Source organism: Garra rufa, unplaced genomic scaffold, assembly GCF_049309525.1.
Source record: "Garra rufa unplaced genomic scaffold, GarRuf1.0 hap1_unplaced_010, whole genome shotgun sequence".
Taxonomy (NCBI): domain Eukaryota; kingdom Metazoa; phylum Chordata; class Actinopteri; order Cypriniformes; family Cyprinidae; genus Garra; species Garra rufa.
In genome coordinates, this window is record NW_027394285.1 from 153,421 (window position 1) to 175,452 (window position 22,032).

Sequence of the window (22,032 nt, forward strand, 5' to 3'; positions counted from 1 at the left end):
ATCTGAGAGTGCAAAAACAATCGATATATTGAGAAAATCACCTTTAAAGTTGTTCAGATGAAGTTCTTAGCAATGCATATTACTATTCAAAAATTAAGTTTTAATATATTTACGGTAGGAAATTTACTAATTATCTTCATGGAACATGATCTATACTTAATATCCTAATGATTTTTGGCATAAAAGAAAAATCAATAATTTTGACCCATACTTAAGACTGGTTTTGTGGTCCAGGGTCACATATGAACATTTTGGAAGCTGGATTTACAACAAAAATAACTGTATTGGATTGTATACAGTTTCTATGGTACCAAAAATCCTGGTATTAATAATTGTAATTAATTTAAAGATTTTGGTCATATAGGTATTATTATTACACTGGAGACCTAAGCAAACGTCTGTAAAGTTGTATGTTTAATTTAGAAAAAAAGCCAATCACTGGCGACTTTGGTGTTGATTTTGAGAAGAAACCTTAATTTTTTTTAGTTTGTTTCTCGCAATTAGTTTGTTTTGTTTGTGTCTAGTTAACGCGACCCCTACGTATAGTAGGACCCTAGGAAATTATTATTTTTTTAGTTATTATTTTTTCCCAAATTCTGTTTAATTTTTTCCTGTCTTAATGGTTAAATTAAATTTTATTAAATAAAAAGCATGTCTAATTAATAGAAATCACGAAACTTACACAATTAAATCAGCTGTTTATTAAATGTTTAACAAAAATGACAATTTTAAGGCTTTTTCTTTCTTTCTTTTTTCTCAAATGTAATTTTCCATTAATTTTCTGGATTCCATTTTAATGCTTTCATTAAATTGTAATAATCAATTAATTGATTAAAAATAGATATTTTTATTATTTTATTTACTACTTATAGTCCAGGAATACTGTGTTTCTGCAAAGTAAACTGGTAAATAATTTTTCTTATACATATTCCTTAAATAATGTTTTAATAATAATATTGTTTGTAGTAGTAGTAATACTATCATTGCATTAAGTAATATTACTTGTTACAGTTTCTTCAAGTTAAACCAAACTTTTATTTTGACGGGTTGCTGTGAAGACCTTGTATGATATAACGATAGTTTTTCTCACAAGAAACTGTGAAAGTGACTTAAAGAGGAGTTCTAGAGATTATGTGTTCATGTACTTGTATATTGAGGCGACAGAGGCTTAAATTGTAGTAAACAAAACAGCGCGTCTGCACCATTCATTCACACAAAGACAGAACATGCAGGATTCATATTTAAATAGTATTTTTGCAGCTTAATATTCACAGACACTAGTCATATTGCGTTTTGATTCAAATGTACTGACCTACTTTTGATTTATCCTTTCAAAATTAGGTAAATTCCATAACATTTTTACGTTATACAGTAAATTCCATTTTAATGACTGGATCTCGCAATTCTGTCTGCGTTTTCCACATTGCGGAAATCATAGGGCCCTAGTATAGCTAATACGAATGTTGTCGTAAAAGATCTCACAGATCAAACGCAATTGGTTTTGATAATGACAACCACAAGGCTTGTCCTTCTCACCACAGTTACTTGCTGCCGCAGGCCTAGACAGTTTCCTACAACTGCTAATAGATATTGAACACACTCAATTAACATCCCACACAGCACGCTAGTGATAATTGGGTCACTTATCGATGCCGTTCTCCCGACTCCAACGCTACATCTTTACGTGATTTCTTTGAGTTTGAGCAATGGAAAACAACTCAAGATGATGAGAAAGGTGGAGTGGATGAAGGGTGGGGATGCAGAGAGAGTGAGGTGGCAGGGTGGAGAACCGTAGAGAGACTGAGAAGAGAGGTGGGCGGGATCGCGAGAGAGAGGGAAAGTGAGTCAGCTGATATACCTCCCAGTTTCCATGACAACCGGAGGCCTTTCCCACCCACTCTTCCCTTATTCTCTGTGTTTCGCTCCCACCCCGGCCCACTCGCTCTCGTTTTCCTTCACTCGTTTAATCCTAACACCTCCAGTTACACAACTCTGCTGCATAACCTCTGTCTGTACCTGTCTTGACTTTTTGTTGTTTTTTCAATGCTTGACGTCATGAGAATTTGCCGTGCTTACGTTTTTGATGATGTCATTTAAGCATGTGAATTGGAAAGTTCAGCTTCAAGCTGAAAGATGTCATTACAACAAAATCCGTATTACCTTAATATTAATGCAGGCATTACTATTACTAATTTAAAAAATGATCGTGATTTTAATAGTAAAAGGCTGTAAAAATGCTACAGTAAAAACCTATTAATTGGTTAAGCCTTATGAAAGTTAACCATTGTTTAGCTTCAAATAAACCCCCCCAAAAACACATGTAAACCATGGTAACCACAATTTAACCATGGTCTTGCTACACTAACTAAAGTTTAACCATGGTATTTGTAGTAAAACTATGGTTATGCAAAATGGTGATCAATGCGCCAAAAAACATGGTTACTATAGTTTTACTAAAATAAAACCATGGTTAATTTTCGTAAGGGAACGGTAACTTACTGTATATTTTACATTGCAATTTTGCGATAAAATACTGTATTTGGAAGTGAAAAAGAATGTATAATTTAGAGTGAAAAATCATAAAAAATAGACGTTGCAAGAATTCCCTGTTTCATTTCACATTTAATTTTTTAATGTTGAAATAAGTGTTTCTTCTTATATTTTTCTTATCAGTTATGTTCATTAAGGTTGTATGATACATCTAATTTTGTTAAATTATTGTTTATTGCATTATTTCAGTATCGTGTGTTACCATGATGGTGTTTAGTGTTTTTGTGAATGACACAGCACACCTTTTATATATTTATATATTAGTGTTTTTTTTCTCAGCTTTTGGAAAAGCTGCTTGTAGGGTAAAATTCTGGCAACCATAGCTGCCAGTTTTTAACTGTAAATTTTATGGATTTTTTTTTTTTTTAAAGTGTTTAATTGGATTAGAGATCGACCGATATGGGTTTTTCTATAACCGATGCCGATGTTATAAAAAACAGATAATATAAAAAAAACTGTCAATCATTTACATAAAAGTTTTAGGGCTGAGATTAATGTTGAGATTAATGTTTTAAATATACAATTTTGAATACAGAAATATTAAATGATTTATATAACTGAAAGGATCTGCCAGCAGGTGGCGGCAAAACACTGATTTAATTACTGAATCATATCATTCATTTGATTCGTTCGAATAGCTAATTCATTCCTGAATAAAGCGAGTGACTTTATGTATGGAAAATTGAATCATTTCACTAGATTTGTTAAAAAACGCACGTTCATTCATAAACGAAACAACGCTGTTTAAATGGAGATGCACAGCGGCTCAGTTGTGATTTGTTTCAGACTACTTTTGACGACAAAAGAGAGCAAAATCTTACTTTAGACGACGAAATAAAACAAAATCAGGCAATAGTGTAATCCGACCGTCAAAAAACAAGTGAATAAACAACAATAAGATAAAATGCCAATTCAAGATGTTGACTGCCACCATTGAAAAAAATATTTTATTTAAAAATATTAACAATTTAAAAAAAAAATTGAATTGGTGCCTACAGCTAGCAAGATGTGAAGGAAAAAAACATTTTTGAATCCATTTACATCTTTAAAAATTTCCATAGACTTACATTGAAAAAGAACTAGATCCAACAACTGCAAAGCAATGTGCTAAAAAGCACCCAGAACACTTTATCAACCACATAGCAACACCCTGGCAACCACCCACAACATCCTAGCATCAAGCTTATGAGTTTTGCACAGAAAGGGCAGCACAAGTTTAACATTTTAAGTTCAGTGTTCCCTTGCCGATGCTGAAAACACACCAACCACTCTGTTTGCATGAAGTGTCATTCAGGAATTATTTTCAAACTTTTCATTTGTTTTATTACCTCACCGAAGGCATAAACACACAGGCCTTAAGGTTACTTATAAGTCTTGCTGCAGAGGGAGTTAAGAGGGTGTAGCTTACACACACACACACACACACACACACACACACACACACACACACACATACATATGTGTGTGTAAATGTGTGTCTGGGCTTGGCTGTGTTGAGCTGGACTGGAGCCAGGTTTAGGCCTTCTCCTCTGCAGCGCGGAGGCCCAATCTGGCCAGCCATTGTTCCTGTGTTTTGTGGAGCTGCTGCACAGCTGAGCATGAGCGCTCCATACCCTCCCTTTCCTTTCTGTCCTTTGTAATCTCCTTCCTCGCCTCGTTTGCTCTTCCATATTTGTTCCTTATCTCCCTCGTTTTCCTCACAGTTTTCTTCTATTTTTGTGCTCCTACAGAAACAAGAGCCGTTAGACGATTGTCCTGAGCCTACAGACCTCAAAATCAAATCCTCGCCTCCTCCGCTCCGTGACATCAGCACCCAACACAACGATGACGACCAGACGGAACCCGTGGATCTGTCACTCAACAAGCCACGCCCCTCCCTTCCGGTAGCCACGGCAACCTCCACCCCTGTGAACCTGCCTCCTCAGAACATCACGGCGAGCGCCACCATCCCAGCGGTGCTGTCGCCGGGCTCCATCCTGGCGTCCACGCAAGGGGTCGGAGGTCAGCAGATCCTGCATGTCATCCACACCATACCCTCCGTGAACATGCCCAGTAAAATGGGGCAGCTGCAGACCATCCCCGTGGTGGTGCAGTCCTTACCGGTGGTCTACACAACCGTACCCACAGACGGAGTGGCCACCGCCGCCATCACAGTACCTCTCATCGGAAGCGACGGGCGGTCGGAGGGATCAGGTAATACCAGACTCTAGGCTTGCTTTTCTTTTTAGGAGCACAGTCCAAATTTTAGGATCACCTTCTAATCAATATTCAAAAAATCTGATCAAAAATGAGCCTTCCCATTACGAGCGGATATTTGACTCCTTAACGTGAATTAACGGGGAATTTTGTTTTCACCTTTGTAATTTTTCTACTTTATTAAAAGTATGTCATCTTTTATGTCAAAGCTTTTTAAAATGTCTAATTAAAACAACAGCATAAGAACAAGACAAACTGTAAGTTGCTTGAGAAAGCCGGACCAGTAAGTTTGAAAGATTTAAAAAGTTTACAAAGTTTAAGAAGTTTATAGGTTTTAAGTTTTCAGTCTAACATAGTCGACAAAGTAGTTTTATAAGCTTAAAGTTTGATTTGTATGTTACTAGCATGATTAGCAAGGTACTAGCATGTTTTAGCATGATTACCAAGTTGCTAGCATGATTCTAGCATTATTACCAAGTTGCTAGCATGTTTCCAGCATGATTATCATGTTGCTGGCATGTTTCTAGCATGAGTACCAAGTTGCTAGCATGTTTTTAATATGATTACCAAGTTGTTGCCAGGTTTTTAGCATGATTAGCAAGTTTCTAGCATGATTAGCAAGTTGCTAGCATGTTTCTAGCATTATTAGCAAGTTGCTAGCATGTTTCTAACGTGATTAACAAGTTGTTAGCATGTTGTTAGCATTATTAGCAAGTTGCTAGCATGTTTCTAGCACGATTAGCAAGTTGTTAACATGTTTCTAGCATTATTAACAAGTTGCAAACATGTTGTTAGCATGATTAGCAAGTTGCTAGCATGTTTCTAACATGATTACTATGTTGCTAGCATGTTTCTAACATTGGTTATCAAGTTATTTGCATGATTCTAACATGATTACCAAGTAGCTAGTATTTTTCTAGCATGGTTAGTTAGTTGCTAGTATGTTTCTAGCATGGTTAACAAGTTGCTAGCATGTTTCTAGCATGATTAGCAAGTTGCGAGCATGTTTCTAGCATTATTAACATATTGCAAACATGTTGTTAGCATAATTAGCAAGTTGCTAGCATGTTTTTAACATGATTACTATGTTGCTAGCATGCTTCTAGTATGGTTATCAAGTTAGCATGATTCTAGCATGATTACTAAGTAGCTAGTATTTTTCTAGCATGTAGTTAGCATGATTAGCTAGTTGTTAGCATGTTTCTAATTTGGTTATCAAGTTGCTAACATGTTTCTAGCATGATTAACAAGTTGCCAGCATGTTTCTAGCATTATTAACATATGCAAACATGTTGTTAGCATAATTAGCAAGTTGCTAGCATGTTTTTAACATGATTACTATGTTGCTAGCATGTTTCTAGTATGGTTATCAAGTTAGCATGATTCTAGCATGATTACTAAGTAGCTAGTATTTTTCTAGCATGTAGTTAGCATGATTAGCTAGTTGTTAGCATGTTTCTAATTTGGTTATCAAGTTGCTAACATGTTTCTAGCATGATTAGCAAGTTGCTAACTTGCTAGCATGTTTCTAACGTGTTTCTAGCGTGATTAGCAAGTTGCTAGTATGTTTCTAACATGTTTCTAGCATGATTAGCAAGTTGCTAGAAACATGTTTCTAACATGTTTCTAGCGTGATTATCAAGTTGCTAGCATGTTTCTAACATGTTTCTAGCATGATTAGCAAGTTGCTAGTATGTTTCTAGCGTGATTATCAAGTTGCTAGCATGTTTCTAACATGTTTCTAACGTGATTAGCAAGTTGCTAGCATGTTTCTAACATGTTTCTAGCGTGATTAGCAAGTTGCTAGTATGTTTCTAGCGTGATTAGCACGTTGCTAGCATGTTTCTAACATGTTTCTATCATGATTAGCAAGTTGCTAGTGTGTTTCTAACATGTTTCTAGCATAATTAGCATGTTTCTAGCATGATTAGCAAGTTACTAACATGATTAGCATGTTACTACTATGTTGTTAACATGATTAGCAAGTTAGTTTGAATGAGTCTGAATGGATTAGATATAGTAGATAGAAGGGAGTCTCAAGGGATTCTGGGAATTTTGACAGTTGGAGTTTGAATATTCTTGGCTCATTTGAACATTCCGTCAATGCAAGTCTCTGGGATTTTTCCCAGTTTTAATCGTCATTTTTAGGACAACCTATATATTTCGATTTATTTCGCCTCAGAAGAAGAAGAATAATAAGTCGGCTTTCTCAACCAATCAAATGAGTCTTCAGTACAGAGGTGGCACAGAAGAACACAAAAGTGGCTTGTAGGTGTTTTTTTATATAGAAATTTTGAATACAGAAATATTAAATGATTTAAATAACTGAAAAGATACTTAAAAAATGAAACTAAATCTGCCAGTAGGTGGCGGCAAGTCACTGATTTAATTACTGAATCATTTATTCATTTGATTCGTTTGAACACCTGATTCATTCAGGAATAAAGCAAGTGACTGTGTATGAATGGGTAATTGATTCATTGACTCACTAGATTCATTTAAAAATGTACGTTTGTTCATAAACGAAACACCGCTGTGTTTGAATGGAGATGCGCAGCGGCTCAGTTGTGTCTTGTTTTAAAACTATTTTTGCCAATGTAATATGGCTGTGTCCTATTAGCATGCTAGTAGTACTAAAGTCTCATTTCATCATTCTGTTCTTTAATGTAGCATGGCACACATTGTTTTAGTGTCAGGTCCCAGCCAGTTGTACTCTGACCATTGAACTGAAAGAGATAAATCTACATCTCATAAATCTACATAATAGCTTTAATAGTGAGTTGAGAATCATGAACCTGTTCTTATTCTGAGCTGTTATGATGGTAACACTTTACAATAAGTTTCATTAGAACTAAGAGTGAACAATACTTCTACAGCCTTTATTAGTCAAAGATGAATAAATACTGTGATAAATGTGTTGTTCATTGTTCGTTCATCAGTTAATACATTAACTAATGCTAACAAATGACACCTTGTAAAGTGTTACCCTTTTGATATTTACAACATACCGTAATCGCATGCTTTTCTTGATGTTTGGTTCTATTAATAAAATAATAAATTACACAACATTAGTGCATTAGAACCACTTAGCTGTGAGTCAGTTAAACATTTAATTGTGTTTTAAATGTATTGAAATATTAAATATTAATCAATATAAAATGATTAAACATTAAATGTTTAAATTCATTTATTAATTTCTTAATGATTTTGTAGTTTTTGTTTAATGAAAGACAACCAAACAAAGAAAAAAAACTCTTTTTCAGTATGGATGCATTCAATTGATCAAATGTCTATTTCTGTTTTAAATCAGTGCTTTTTTAAACTTTCTGTTCATCAAAGAATACTAAAAAAAAGTGTTTCCACAGAAATATTTGGCAGCACAACCATTTTCAGTATTGATTATAATAAGAAATGTTTCTTCAGCATATTAGAAACTAAAATATATATTTTAAGGATATTTTTGAGGATCATGCAATAGCAATAAAAAATGGGAAATTGAGATAAATTACACAACATTAGTGCATCAGAACCATTTAGCTGAGAGTCTGTGAAATGTTTAATTAAATGTATTGAAATATTAAATATTAATCAATATAAAATGATTAAACATTAAATGTATTAATTTCTTAATGATTTTGTAGTTTTTTCCCCCTAGTTTATGTTGAAAGACTACCAAAAATTATTTGCTACCATTTGAAAGTTTAAAGAAAAAAAACCCTCTTTTTTTAGTAAGTATGCATTGAATTGATCAAATGTCTGTTAAAAAAAAAAATATATATGTATGTATGTATGTATGTATGTATGTATGTATGTATGTATGTATGTATGTATGTATGTATGTATGTATGTATGTATGTATGTATGTATGTATGTATGTATGTATGTATGTATGTATGTATGTATGTATGTATGTATGTATGTATGTATGTATGTATGTGTTTCCACAAAAATATTTGGCATTGATTATAATAAGGAATGTTTGTTGAGAAAATTTGAAAAAATATGTATTTTGAAGTATATTTTGGAGGATCCTGCAGCAATGAAAAATGGAAAATTAAAAGACATGACACAACATTAGTGCATCAAACCACTTAATTGTGAGTCAATTAAATATTTAACAAAATGTATTGAATTATTAAATATTAATCAATATAAAATGATTAAACATTAAATGTTTAAATTCATTTATTAATGTCTTAATGATTTTGTGTTTTTTTTAAATGAAAGACAACAATAAAATGTGCTACTATTTGAAAGTTTTAAAGGAAAAGAAAAATCAGTAAGGATGTATTAAATTGATCAAATGTCTATTTCTGTTTTAAATCAGTGTTTTTCTGAACTTTCTGTTCATCAAAGAATCCTGAAAAAAAATTATCACCAAATCATCATATTAGAAATATTTTAAGGATATTTTTAAGGATCATTCAGCAATAAAGAATGGGGAAAAAAAATCCACAAAATATTTCTCAACCTGTATCAAAATGCATAAGAAATGGAAATACAAATCTGCTTTAATTCAATGATAAAACTTTCTATACACTTTATATATGTGACTCTGGACTACAAAACCAGTCACAAGGCTTAATTTTTTTTAAAATTGGATTTATAAATCATCTGAAAGCTTTCCAGTGATGTATGGTTTGTTAGGATAGGACAACAATTTGAATCTGAAGGTGCAAAAAAAAAAAAAAAAAATTTTTTGAGAAAATCGCCTTTAAAGTTGTCCAAATGAACTTCTTAGCAATGCATATTACCAATCAAAAATTAAGTTTTGATATGTTTACCGTAGAATATCTTAATCGAACATGATCTTTACTTAATATTCTAATGATTTTTGGCATAAAAGAAAAACCGATAATTTTGACCCATACAATGCATTTTTGGCTATTGCTACAAATGTTCCCATGGTACTTGTAATCTTGCATGTGTTAAGATGTAAAAGCTCAAGATCAGTTTTTTGAAACCATTAAGAACAGAATTCAGCAGTTGTAGTGTTAAAATGGATAAATCTGCTCGTGCTTTCAAACCTATTTAATTGCATCATTAACTTCGACAGCTCTCATCATAACCATTTAGTTGAAATCTGACAGAATTAATCTCATCATTTGACAAGCTACAGTATGAGCAGTTCTGAGCAGTCTTGTTTTCCAAATATTGTCTATTCTTTCTTCTCCAAAACTACTAAAAGACTCATTTAGGCATCTGAATTGTTAAATGGAATAGAAGCAGATTCATTAATTACTTTACAATCCCATCCATGGTCAATAGAGTGGCATGCTCTTATTGAGTAGAAATGTTTTTGTAGGCATTGTGCATACAAAGTGGGTCAAAAGCAAGAAAGCAAATTTGAGCCTGGGATGGGTCTCCATTTTTTTCAAACTGTTCATATGGCACTGCTGATCATCTGTCCTTCAGTTCTACCGCCCGTTTCCTTGAGGCGGTCACACCCTTGGTCTCGCCCTCTTGCAGTTTCGTGCCATTGGCATTTAGTTATCAGCAAACAGACGCGGCTTCATCCCACACATATGGACGTACATATAAAAGACACAAAAGATGATTTCAGGGCGAGGCAGATGCAAGCTTAAACTTTTAATTAAAGGAGATAATCAAGCAAATCTTACCGGTCTGTATTAAAAAGGTGTTATTAAGTAGAAATTGCTAAGTAAGAGTACACGCTGTGTTTCAGTTTCAATATGAAACAGGTTTTTTGAGATTTCTGAAGCCTGTCCGTTTTTAAACAAACAGCTTTTGACATGGTGTTTAACTTTTAAGCAGGACAAATTATAAAACTTCTCTCTAGTAGCCAGTGTTTCCCACAAATGCCATAGTTACTGTGGTTATTAGTGGTCTTGCTAGGGACTATTAGTGTCTCTCAGTCATAGAGGTTTGTTTTAAATGCCTAACCCCAAGTATTAAACTTTGGTGCATATTTTGCCCCCAAAATGAAACTGTGGTTACTGTGAACATTTTTGAGAAAGGAACCATTGACATTTGGGTTTCTTCCCTAAAACTTGGATCTTTCCATCCTTCACCCCTCTCAAAAGCCAATTTGGTTTGGTCCACTTAAATGAAAGACAACCATACAATGTGCTACCATTTGAAAGTTTCTAAAGGAAAAAAATAAAAATCTTTCAGTAAGGATGCATTAATTTGATCAACTGTCTATTTCTGTTTTAAATCAGTGTTTTTCTGAACTTTCTGTTCATCAAAGAATACTGAAAAAAATATATCACCAAATCACCATATTGGAAATATTTTTAAGGATCATTCAGCAGTAAAGAATGAAAAAAAAAAAGCAAATATTACACTAAATATTTCTCAACCTGTATCAAATTACATAAGAAATGGAAATACAATATATATGTGACCCTGGACTACAAAACCGCTCATAAGGCTTAAATTTTTTTTAATTGAGATTTATACGTCATCTGAAAGCTTTCCAGTGATGTATGGTTTGTTGGGATAGGAAAACTATTTGATAATCTGGAATCTGAAGGAGCAAAAAAATCAAAATATTGAAAAAATTTCAGTCATAGAGGTTTGTTTTAAATGCCTAACCCCAAGTATTAAACTTTGGTGCATATTTTGCCCCAAGATGAAACTGGTTACTGTGAAAATTTTTGAGAAAGGAACCATTGACATTTGGGTTTCTTCCCCAAAACTTGGATCTTTCCATCCTTCACCCCTCTCAAAAGCCAATTGGTTTGGTCCACTTGAGTCTTTTTCTTCCCATTGCCCTTTTAATCTCACGGCTTTCAACCTCCTCTGAAAGACACCATGCAGGTCTTGGACCGTAATAAGAACATTAAAAGACAAAAAAGTGCTGAATGAAATGCGTTGAATGTTTTTTAATAGGAGAACCCCACCCAAATAAAACTATGAAAAAAAAACTAATGCTTGTTTAACACACTAATACAACCCAAAATCTGAACTCAGGGAGGAGTTGTGCTTGGCTGTTTTTTTTTCAGTTATTAACTTTGTGTGTAGCTCCACTGGTTGAAGCCCAGTTGAACGTAATGGGAAGATTATGAAGGTCAGTGAATTGTGTTATTTGGGTGGGGACCATCTTCAAAGAGACCGCAAAGTAGATCAGTTTCTTTTGGACTTACTTTATGGGAAACCTACCAAGGTGGAGGACGCAGTGTGCTTTATTAAACAGCACCCCAAAATGTCTCCAGTGAGAGGTTGTACATGAAGTATCTCTGTATATAGGCTTTTTTTTTTTTTTGCCTTTTGAGTAATGTGAGGCAGTTGGGGTTGGAGAAATGAGACGATTAATGAATGGGCAGCACCCTTCCCCCTTTCATTCAGAAGGTAATCTTTGAATACTCCAGGGCTTCTACAAATCATCTAGTCTGTGGCGGGTTAAAGGTCACGTCCAGAGATCTCAGGCCAGCACTTAACTATCCACACCCTTTGTCAATATAACATGAATTTAACTTGTAATTTTTTTTCTTTTTTTCTTTGTCCTGTGGATTTGAGAACTGTCTGGTTGCCAAAAAACACAAAGAAGACTTCTCACGAATTTAAAATAATGGTCTGAATCATATTAGGTCCTGGAAGTGATGTTGTTTGAATTCAACTTTAGGCAGGAAGGGTTTTCTGTATTTGATTTAATGGCTTGTTTGAGAAATGGACCCAGTGCTCTACTCACACCTTATTTCATTTTGAGCCTTGGAAGAACAACATATACAGTGGGGTTCTAAAGTAAGAGACCACATTGAAGATCTGGGATTTAAAAACAAGTTTCAACCAGCATTTCAACCAAATTTAATTGCTTTTAAAAGGGATGTACCGAAATGAAAATTCTTGGCCGAAGCCGAACAAAATTACACACAAGGTTGAGCTGTGGTTTTTCGTGTTTTTTTTTGCCATTTTTTTTCACCATTGCATAAATTAAACCCAATATCTTGCTTTTCAAAGAACAAAAATCTATTACAAAACAACAATTTAAAAATATTTAACACTGAACATTTTTAACATTCTAGTAGACATCATAGCCTACCAACAAAGCACAATTTAATGTAAAATTATTAAGTTAGTAAAATAATATTATTTGACAATTTTTAAGACACCCTTCTTGAATCAGGCATGTGTTTTTAATGTACAAATAAATGCAGCCTTGCTGAGCAAAGAAGAATGTTATAATAAATGTATTATCATTATTTTTGTCTTACTTTTTATTTTATATTTTGCAGAACAACAGTAAAATTACAATACTAAAATTTATGAATGTTGACTTTTATTTTGGTGGAAACCCGCAAGAAGACCTCAGTACAACTTTTTGCTGACAGCAGCAGATTTATGAATTATTCTCATCACGCAGGTTTTCCTTGCGCTTTGGACTTTGAACCCTGGCTAACAAACTTGTGCAGCGCTGTCAGAATAAATATCATTTGTGAGTGTATTAGACGATGTTTTTTAGTTTATTTACTAATGGTTTAAGGCCATTAAGTCATCATACAGCAACCAGCAACAACCACCCCTTTCTCTTCTCATGGAAGACATGCGATGCGATACTAAACGGTCTCTTGCGGTCGATGCTTGTAATGATTTTTGCGTCTTTCTTTGACAGTTTTAAATGCTTCCAAACTGCCGACATATTGGCTGCATTAGTGCGCGCCTTTATTTGATCATGTCACGTCATTGTTAAGTATAATTTATTAGGCCTTTTCACTTATTGGTATTTTCGGCCAAATAATTTCGGTTGCCGAACATTCGGTGCATCCCTACCTTTTAATGATGTACGAAAGACGCTCATTGGTAGGGTCTGAAACATATTTTATTTTACCACAACTTATTCAGAACCACTTCAACTTAAAAAAAAAAAAAAGAGCCAAATGTAGGTATGCAATGTTAATGATGTGCATTCTTACATGCATACAATACTATTAAATCTATTTTCCCCACAAAATGATTCTTTTTAGTGGATCAGAACAATAGTGTGACTAGTATAGTCCAACTGATTGCCGAATGAATGACTCTTTTGCATACAGCTTAAGTTCCTGTGTTATATTGTGAGACTTTAAATTAGTGTTGTTAACACGGTGTTCTTGTGACAACATGCAGTTAGATGCATTGAAAATGTCAGTTGTATATTACAAAAAATAATCTTGTTAGCTAATCTATATTTGGATAACTTAAACTAAAACCAGAAAAAAAAGTTAACTGAAAAAAAAAAAAAAAGTATTCATTTGGGCTAGTTGCAGAGGCAGCATGTCTAATTTTCATTTACTTTAACTTGGTTTACTAAAGTAACTTAAATGGAAAAAAACAAAAAGCATATTAAAAACCTGGTAAAAGACAAAAACGACAACAAAATAAAAATATGTACAAATTTAAAATTAAAATTTGAAAATGCACCACCAGTCAAAAGTATTTGAACAGTAAGATTTCTTATGTTTTTTTTTTTTTTTTTTTTTTGGCCTTTTTAAGTCTCTTCTGCTCACCAAGCCTGCTTTTCTTTTGATTCAAAGTACGGTAAAAAAAAATTAAAAATATTTTTACTATTTAAAATAGCTGTTTTCTATTTGAATATATGTAATTTATAAAAATGTAATTTATTCCTGTTATTTCAAAGCTGAAAATCACTCACATGATTCTTCAGAAATCATTGTAATATTCTGATTTATTAATATTATTATGTTGAAAGCAGCTGAGTATTTTTTTTTTTTCAGGTTTCTTTGATGAATAGTGCAGAAAAGTGCAGAAGAACAGCATTTATCTGAAATAGAAATCTTTTATAACTGTCTTTATTATCACTTTTGATCAATTTAACACATCCTTGCTAAATAAAAGTATTCATTTCTATAATTACTTTCACCAAAAAAAAAAATTTACATATATACTGACTCCAAAAGCTTTTGAATGGTGTAGTGTATAATGTTACAAAAGATTTTTATTTCAGATAAATGTGGATCTTTTGATCATTCTATTCATCAAAGAATCCTGAAAAATGTTTTAAATATTGATAATAATAATAAAAAATGTAAACAGAAAATCAACATATTAGAATGATATCTGAAGCATCATGTGGCACTAAATATATTGTAGAAGCCTACATTTTCTGTACATCTGCATCATGAAAAGTGCTATACAAATAAACTTGAATTGAATTGAACTGAAGACTGGAGTAATGATGCTAAAAATTTTGCTTTGATCACAGGAATCTATGAAGTATTCAAATAGAAAGCAGTAAAAAATATTTCACAGTATTACTGCTTTTGCTGTATTTTGGATCTAATAAATGCAGGCTTGGTGAGCAGAAGAGACTTAAAAAAAAAAAACATTAAAAATCTTACTGTTCAAAAACTTTTGACTGGTGAAAAATGCTGAAATTCACTAAAATGTATTGTTTTTTTCTTTTTCAGTGCGTATAAAGCCTGGCTCAACCTCTCCAGTCGAGTATCAGTCTGAAAGTGATGCTGAGAGTGGCACAGAGTCTGGATCAGCCTCTTTCAGTACACAAGGGATGGAACCCAGGTGAGAAAGAGTGTATCTGCATATCCATTCTGTATCTGTATATCTCTTTGTTGGGAGATATGGTAGACAAGTGTCTGGCATCCTGGTCTAATGGCATCACTGCACCACTCCTCTGTACCCTTATGTAACCTTCAGCACACTGGAGGCCCATGGCCCTTTTTGCGTTGATTATAAGCTGGATGCATCCTCTTCAGTTGGGTGTGTGTGAGTGTGTGTTGCTGGGCAGGGTTCTCTCTAAACTGGGTGTAAACAATGTTACATAACTTGCAATGTCGTCACACCTTTGAAAGAGGGAGTAAAATGCAAAGAAGGGCAGACAGAAGAGCCAGGGTAATGGGCAGGATGGAGAACAAGAGGGTCTTTTGCCGGTGTGTGTGTATAATTGTTCGGACATGCGGTCAGATGATTGCTGGCAAAGAGAAAATTCGATGGAAATGAGTTGGGAGAAAGAGGGGAAAGGGAGTGAACTGGTTCGCAGCCAGGGAGGGGAAAGGAAGAGGCTGAGAAAGAGAAAGAGAGAGGAAGGAAAGGAGGGGAGAGAGACACTGAAAAAAAAAAACATTGCAGGGGGAGGGGGGACTGGAGCGGGAAGGGAAAGGGAGAGAGATCGGCATTGAACTGGAAGCTCTTCAGCTGTATGGAATTTAGATACACATACATGCCTGCTCTTCAGCCCTCCCTGGTGGACAGTTAGGATTGTTGCACCAGGGGGTCTTGTCATGGTGCTATTTAAATATATTTGTCATACTTTTGTGATGCCCCAGAATCATTTTGAGTTACGTTTCTACACTGCCAGATGCATGCATAGTATTTAGAGGGTAGAATTTGATTCTATTGTTTTTATCATTTAAAATCAGATGAAATTAGATTTTTAGAACAGATGTTACCTGGCATCCTGCACACTTTTTATAGGTTTTTATGTAAAACCAAGCATTAACCAATGTGTACTTTTAAATTGAATTGTAAATGAAATAATGGTCGTTTCCAAACAGGTTTCTCAAACCCCATCTGTAATTGTTCAGACTATGGCTTGGTCACTACCAGTCAAAAGTTTTTGAACCGTAAGATGTTCAAAAATGAACCGTAAGATGTTAAGTGTAAACTTATTCCCACTGCTTTTCAAATATGCTAAGAAAAAAAGAAAGGAAAAGAATATATATAGGAAGATCGTTGTTTTGTTGCTGTCTTGTTGACATGTTTCTTGCATATTTGAAATAAAATAACAAAAAAAAAAAAAAAATCAACACATGTTGTTTAAAGAAGTCTCTTCTGCTTACCAAGCTTGCATTTATTTGATCCAAAATACAGCAAAAAAGGTAAAATTGTGAAATCACTTGTTTTCTATTTAAATATATTTTAAAATGTAATTTATTCCTGTGATCAAAGCTAAATTTTCAGCATCATTTTCCATTCTTCAGTGTCACATCGTCCTTGAGAAATCATTCTAATATGCTGATTTGCTGTTTAAGAGAGATTTTTATTATTATTCTTATTATTATCAGTATTTAAAACAGTTGAGTACTTTTTTCTGGATTCCTTGATGAACAGAAAGATCCAAAGATTAGCATTTATCTGAAATAAAAAGCCTTTGAAACATTATACAAGCTTGGATTCTGTATCAGTTTTAAAGAATATGATATGATTTCTAAAGAAATGATAGAAATTCATACTTTTATTTTGCAAGGATGCTTTAAATTAAAGTGATTATAAAGACATTTGTGTTACAGAAGATTTCTATTTCAGATCAATTTTGTCCTTCTGAGCTTTCTATTCATCAAAGAATCCTGAAAAAAATCAACATAATAAGAATTAAAAAAAAGTTTTTTTGAGTAGCGAATCAGAATAGTAGAATGATTTCTGAGTAATGACACTAAAAAAATCAGCTTTGAAATCACAGGAACAAATTACATTTGAAAATATATTCAAATAGAAATCAGTTATTTTAAATAGTAAAAATATTTCAAAATTTTACTGTTCATGCTGTACTTTGAATAAAAAAGGCATTAAAATTTTCTTTTTGGTAAAACATTTGGTAGTGTATATCTATATATTTTTAAATAGAAGTGGTATGGATTTAAAAGTGTTACAAAGCACAATTTTTTTACTGCAAAATCAGCACTAAATAAAAATGAATAAAGAAATAAAGTCAGTGACTACTTACAGCATTTTACTAAATGAACACAAAATTAACATTTAACATAAAATCATATGTATTTGATTTAAATATTTATATTATTAGAAATTTTAGCAAACATTCACTTGTAAATACACTGTAAATACAAACATATAAAACTTAAACATTCAAAAAAAGAAAAGAAAAAACAACCAATAGTCATAAAAATAAAAATTAAATACATTTTCCCCCACCCAACCACTCACCAGTAGGTACTAAAGGCATAGTAAACATATTAATCACAAGTTTGCAGAAAGGAAATAAAAAGAGACCAAATTTTTTCAAATAACAAAATCTTGTCTATTAGGGTATACCTGATTCTTTTCAGATGTAGTGTATCCGTCAACTCTGTCAGCCATAATTTAAGAGTTGGAACTTCTTTTGTCTAGGATAAGTTTTTGGCCGAGATCAAACCATATGAAACAAACTCAAAAGTTTCAAAAGTCTCAAAAATTCTTCAGAAACTCCAAATATAAAGAATATAGGATCTGGTTCAAACGGAATGTCTAATGTATCTGACAAAACTTGGAATATTTAGTTCCAGAAATGTAATTTTGGACACACAACATAGGAATGAGACATAAAATCAAATAAAAATTCAAAAAAGCTTTTTTAAAGTGGAACTTTTTTATTTTTCATCAGCTTTTTTGTGCGTTTTGATTATTATTGTCAAACACACTGTACCTTGAAATATTGCATAAATTACTAAAACATAAGGGCATGTAGGCTAGTAAATGAAACACCCAAGAAGGGGTGATTAATCTGGAAACCCATTGGTATCACTCATAGACTGTAAAAAAAAAAAAAAGATGGACGATGCGTCTCCACGTCCTTCCACTATAGAAAAATGAAGCCTAAACTTCTTAGTATGGCAGCTGTGATCTTGTGAAAATGCCATCATTTGGAGCCAGAGTCTGCGCAGTGATCGTGAGGTGAAAACGTGGTATAAGAAAGTCCTGCCCAAACTCACAATCATGGCACCACACCCTGTTTTTTTTTGCATCAAATAACTAACTAAAGCAAACTTATTAGAAAAACAAATACTTGAACATACATCAGCATGATAAGAACCATCTAAAATGACAAAGTGTAATTTGATAATTTCGTTTGTGACCTATACTGGGTCCAGCCACCTGGGGGCGATCGAAATGTTTTGGCTTCACCTTTCAGGACTTGTGTGGCACACCATGCAGTGATACTTAACCTCTAGATTCTTGTGAGGAATGCTCGGGAAACTTTTTTGAAAAGTTGTTATTATTGTTATGGTGCCGTTAGTGGTGCAGAAATGCCACGCTTCTCCTTTAAGAGTGTCGCAATACATGTTTCTATTGTGTCACTCGTCTAATTTGATCTCTGTAAACCCAAGGATGTTTGTGAGATTAATCAGTTGTACTCATGAAGATGTTTGTACTTGCCTTCACATGCAAAAATGCTCTCTTAATCCTTAGATTATCGGATAGGTTTATGTATGACTTGAACTGCTCGCCACACCCTAATAACTTAAAACGTGTCATTTTGTTCTCAGCATGAATACAGATGTTGACATCCAAGTTGACCCTGACTCACCAGACATGAAGAGAAGGCGTGTACACATGTGCGATTATGACGGATGCAACAAAGTCTACACCAAGAGCTCGCATCTGAAAGCCCATCGCAGAATACACACAGGTATACTTTATTCCTTGTGTATATATAGCCGAATCACTTTTATTTGTATAGCACTTTATACAATACAAGGCTATTTCAAAGCAGCTTTACAGTGATGAACAAGAACATAGCGATTCAGTGATGCAAACAGAATTCAATTCTTCTGTGAAGCAGCTCTAAACAAGTCAATAGTAAACAGTTATTTTTCAGTTGAAATCGGTTCACTGTTGATTCAGTTAGTTCAATAACTGCGTAACTCTGTAAAAGTGCAAAGTGAATTTAATTAATCTAAAAATCAGCTGTGGGGAAAACAGTAATGCCATTATCCAGCTCAAATAAATATGTGTAATACACAAATAATACACAAACTTTTAAATAATATAAAGTTTTCAAAAGTTTGGGCTCAGTAACAGAAATTTTTATTTTTATTTAGCAAGGGCGCATACAATGTATAATGTTAAAAAATATATATATTTTAAATCTGCTCTTATTTTAGCCTTTTCTATATGGGCCATTCTACAGAATTGGTCCAAAGTCAGAGTTACATCTTGAAAAAAAAGGGTCTTTTCCCACAAGTTTTGTATGTATGCATATTTTATAATACCCAAGGTACACATTTCTAGTAATTGTGCAGTTAATTCCTATATGTGACCCTGGACCACAAAACCAGTCATAAGGTAAAATTTTTACAAAACTGAGATTTAAACATCATATGAAAGCTCAATAAATAAGCTTTCTATTGATGCATAGTTTGTTAGGATAGGACAATATTTGGCCGAGATACATCTATTTGAAAATCTGGAATCTGAGGGTGCAAAGAAATCTAAATACTGAGAAAATCACCTTTAAAGTTGTCCAAATTAGGTTCTTAACAATGCATTTTACAAATCAAAAATTACATTTTGATATATTTACAGTAGGAATTTTACAAAAAATCTTCATGGAACATGATCTTTACTTAATTTCCTAATGATTTTTGGCATAAAAGAAAAATCAAAAATTTTGACCCATACAATGTATTTTTGGCTATTGCTACAAATATACCCCAGCGACTTAAGACTGGTTTTGTGGTCCAGGGTCACATATTGTATTTTCAGAAAATTTGGGAATATTTGTCCTTTCCCCAAATCTGTCACTACCGAAACACAGTAATAATAATTTAATTAGAAGGGTTATACTGGCCTATTAAGATTTTACTTACATCTAGAATGTAAATATATATATTTTTGCTATTTTATATTTTTTTTTCAGTGGTAAATCAATAACAATTACATTTTTAACAACATTTCAAGTTTTATTAATGAGATTTGTTGTACTTTAAATCCAATTTTCTTTTGTAAAAGAGAAAAAGTTGATCATACTGATTTCAAAGTTAAGGATTCATTAAACCAAAAACCAAAATAACATCTTAGTAGATAATTCTGTATACTTTATTTTTGACAAAACATAAATTTTTGGTAGTGACAGTAATGCTTTGGTTGTGACCACGTCACATTACAGAATTTAACTTGCAAACTAAAGCACTACTAAACGATACTAAAATACAAAAAATGTGCACAACTGTAGTAAAATTTAGTTTATTTCCTCCAAATATGATGATTATGTGTTCCCTTTCGTCACTACCGAAACAATGATGACATGTTTCGGTTGTGACTGTTTTGGCAGTGACAATTTTATAGAGTAACACCCAAAAAACCAAAGATGTCACTACTGAAACTCTTCCAAACGTTTCAGTCATGACTGTTTCGGTAGTGACAATTTGAGATACTTTTGAACCTAGCTCAAAGATGCATTAGCACAGTTCTGAACAGTTGTACACATATAAAACTAAATAATATGGAATAACTTCCAAAAAAGTGTTTAAAAATAGAAAAATAGTGTTTGGTAGTGGCATTCCTTAAAGTTAAACACCTTTTTTTTTTAGACTTTTGAACACATTTACCTCAAAATGATGGGACCTATCTATACACCTTGTAGCTATGAGAGAGAGTGAGACAGGAATATTTCCTGATCATAAATGTAGGGGTCTAGTTAAAATCAGTCTCAGCCAAAACATACACTCTTTGGTAGTGACATGAAAATGTGACACATTTTTTTTTTTACATTAAGTTTCCTAATTTACAAAGAAAATGTAAAATAAATATATATTTTTAACTTTACTTTTAAGAGAATCAAAAAGTTTCTTTTAAAAACAACAATGGAAAAAAAATACAAAAATCTGGGTTTGGGGCAGCCACCTCCCAATTGAAAGTACCCAATAAATTATGGTTTTAAATATATTGAACTTACTAAGATTTTAAATATTATTGTGGGTTTCAATAGACAATAGAAGGATCTTAGTGAACATCTAAGATTTTAATACTTAAATGTTTTTTTTTTGTTGTTGCACCAATTCTGTAGAATGGCCCATATATCAAACAATCGTGGAAAAATGTGTACGTTTCTACAAACATTTTAAGCAGCACAGCTAATTGCAACATTGATAATAATAAGAAATGTTATGATGATAAACCAAATCAGCAAATTTCTGAAGGATCATGTGACACTGAAGACTGGAATTACAGAGAATGTGCTCACCCCATTGTCATCCAAGATGTTCATGCCTTTCTTTCTTCATTCGTAAAGAAATTATGTTTTTTAAGGAAAACATTTCAGCAATGATCTCCATATAGTAAACTTCAATGGTGCCCATGAGTTTGAACTAGGGTTGGCGAAAACTAAAAAATTTCTTGACCGACCACCGAGCCTCATTAGCCGGTTGAAACCGGTTAACCGATTAGTTTAAAATATGGTACGCTATTTGAAATAACAGCCATTTCGAGCCGCGCCTGCAATTTCGCAACTCTGTCGCATCTCTCTGCCGCTCTGCCTCCCGCACACACTGCCACTCACGTCACTTTTTTAAAATCCCCGACAGCGCGAAACATGAGTCCCGCAAACGCGGCGCCGAAGAGCTTGTTGTATGTAATCGTAGGACAAATGGC

At 33.3% G+C, this 22,032-nt stretch overlaps 1 protein-coding gene across 1 annotated transcript in view; it reads left to right on the top strand.

The window, feature by feature from the left end:
• The window catches only part of LOC141314574 (Krueppel-like factor 8), a 51,603-nt gene that overhangs the window by 25,863 nt on the left and 3,708 nt on the right, over window positions 1-22,032 (top strand). The window contains exons 3-5 of the mRNA XM_073832662.1: window positions 4,281-4,743; window positions 15,117-15,228; window positions 18,927-19,069. Coding sequence (XP_073688763.1) covers window positions 4,281-4,743; window positions 15,117-15,228; window positions 18,927-19,069 — 718 coding nt within the window. The remainder of the gene's footprint in view (window positions 1-4,280; window positions 4,744-15,116; window positions 15,229-18,926; window positions 19,070-22,032) is intronic.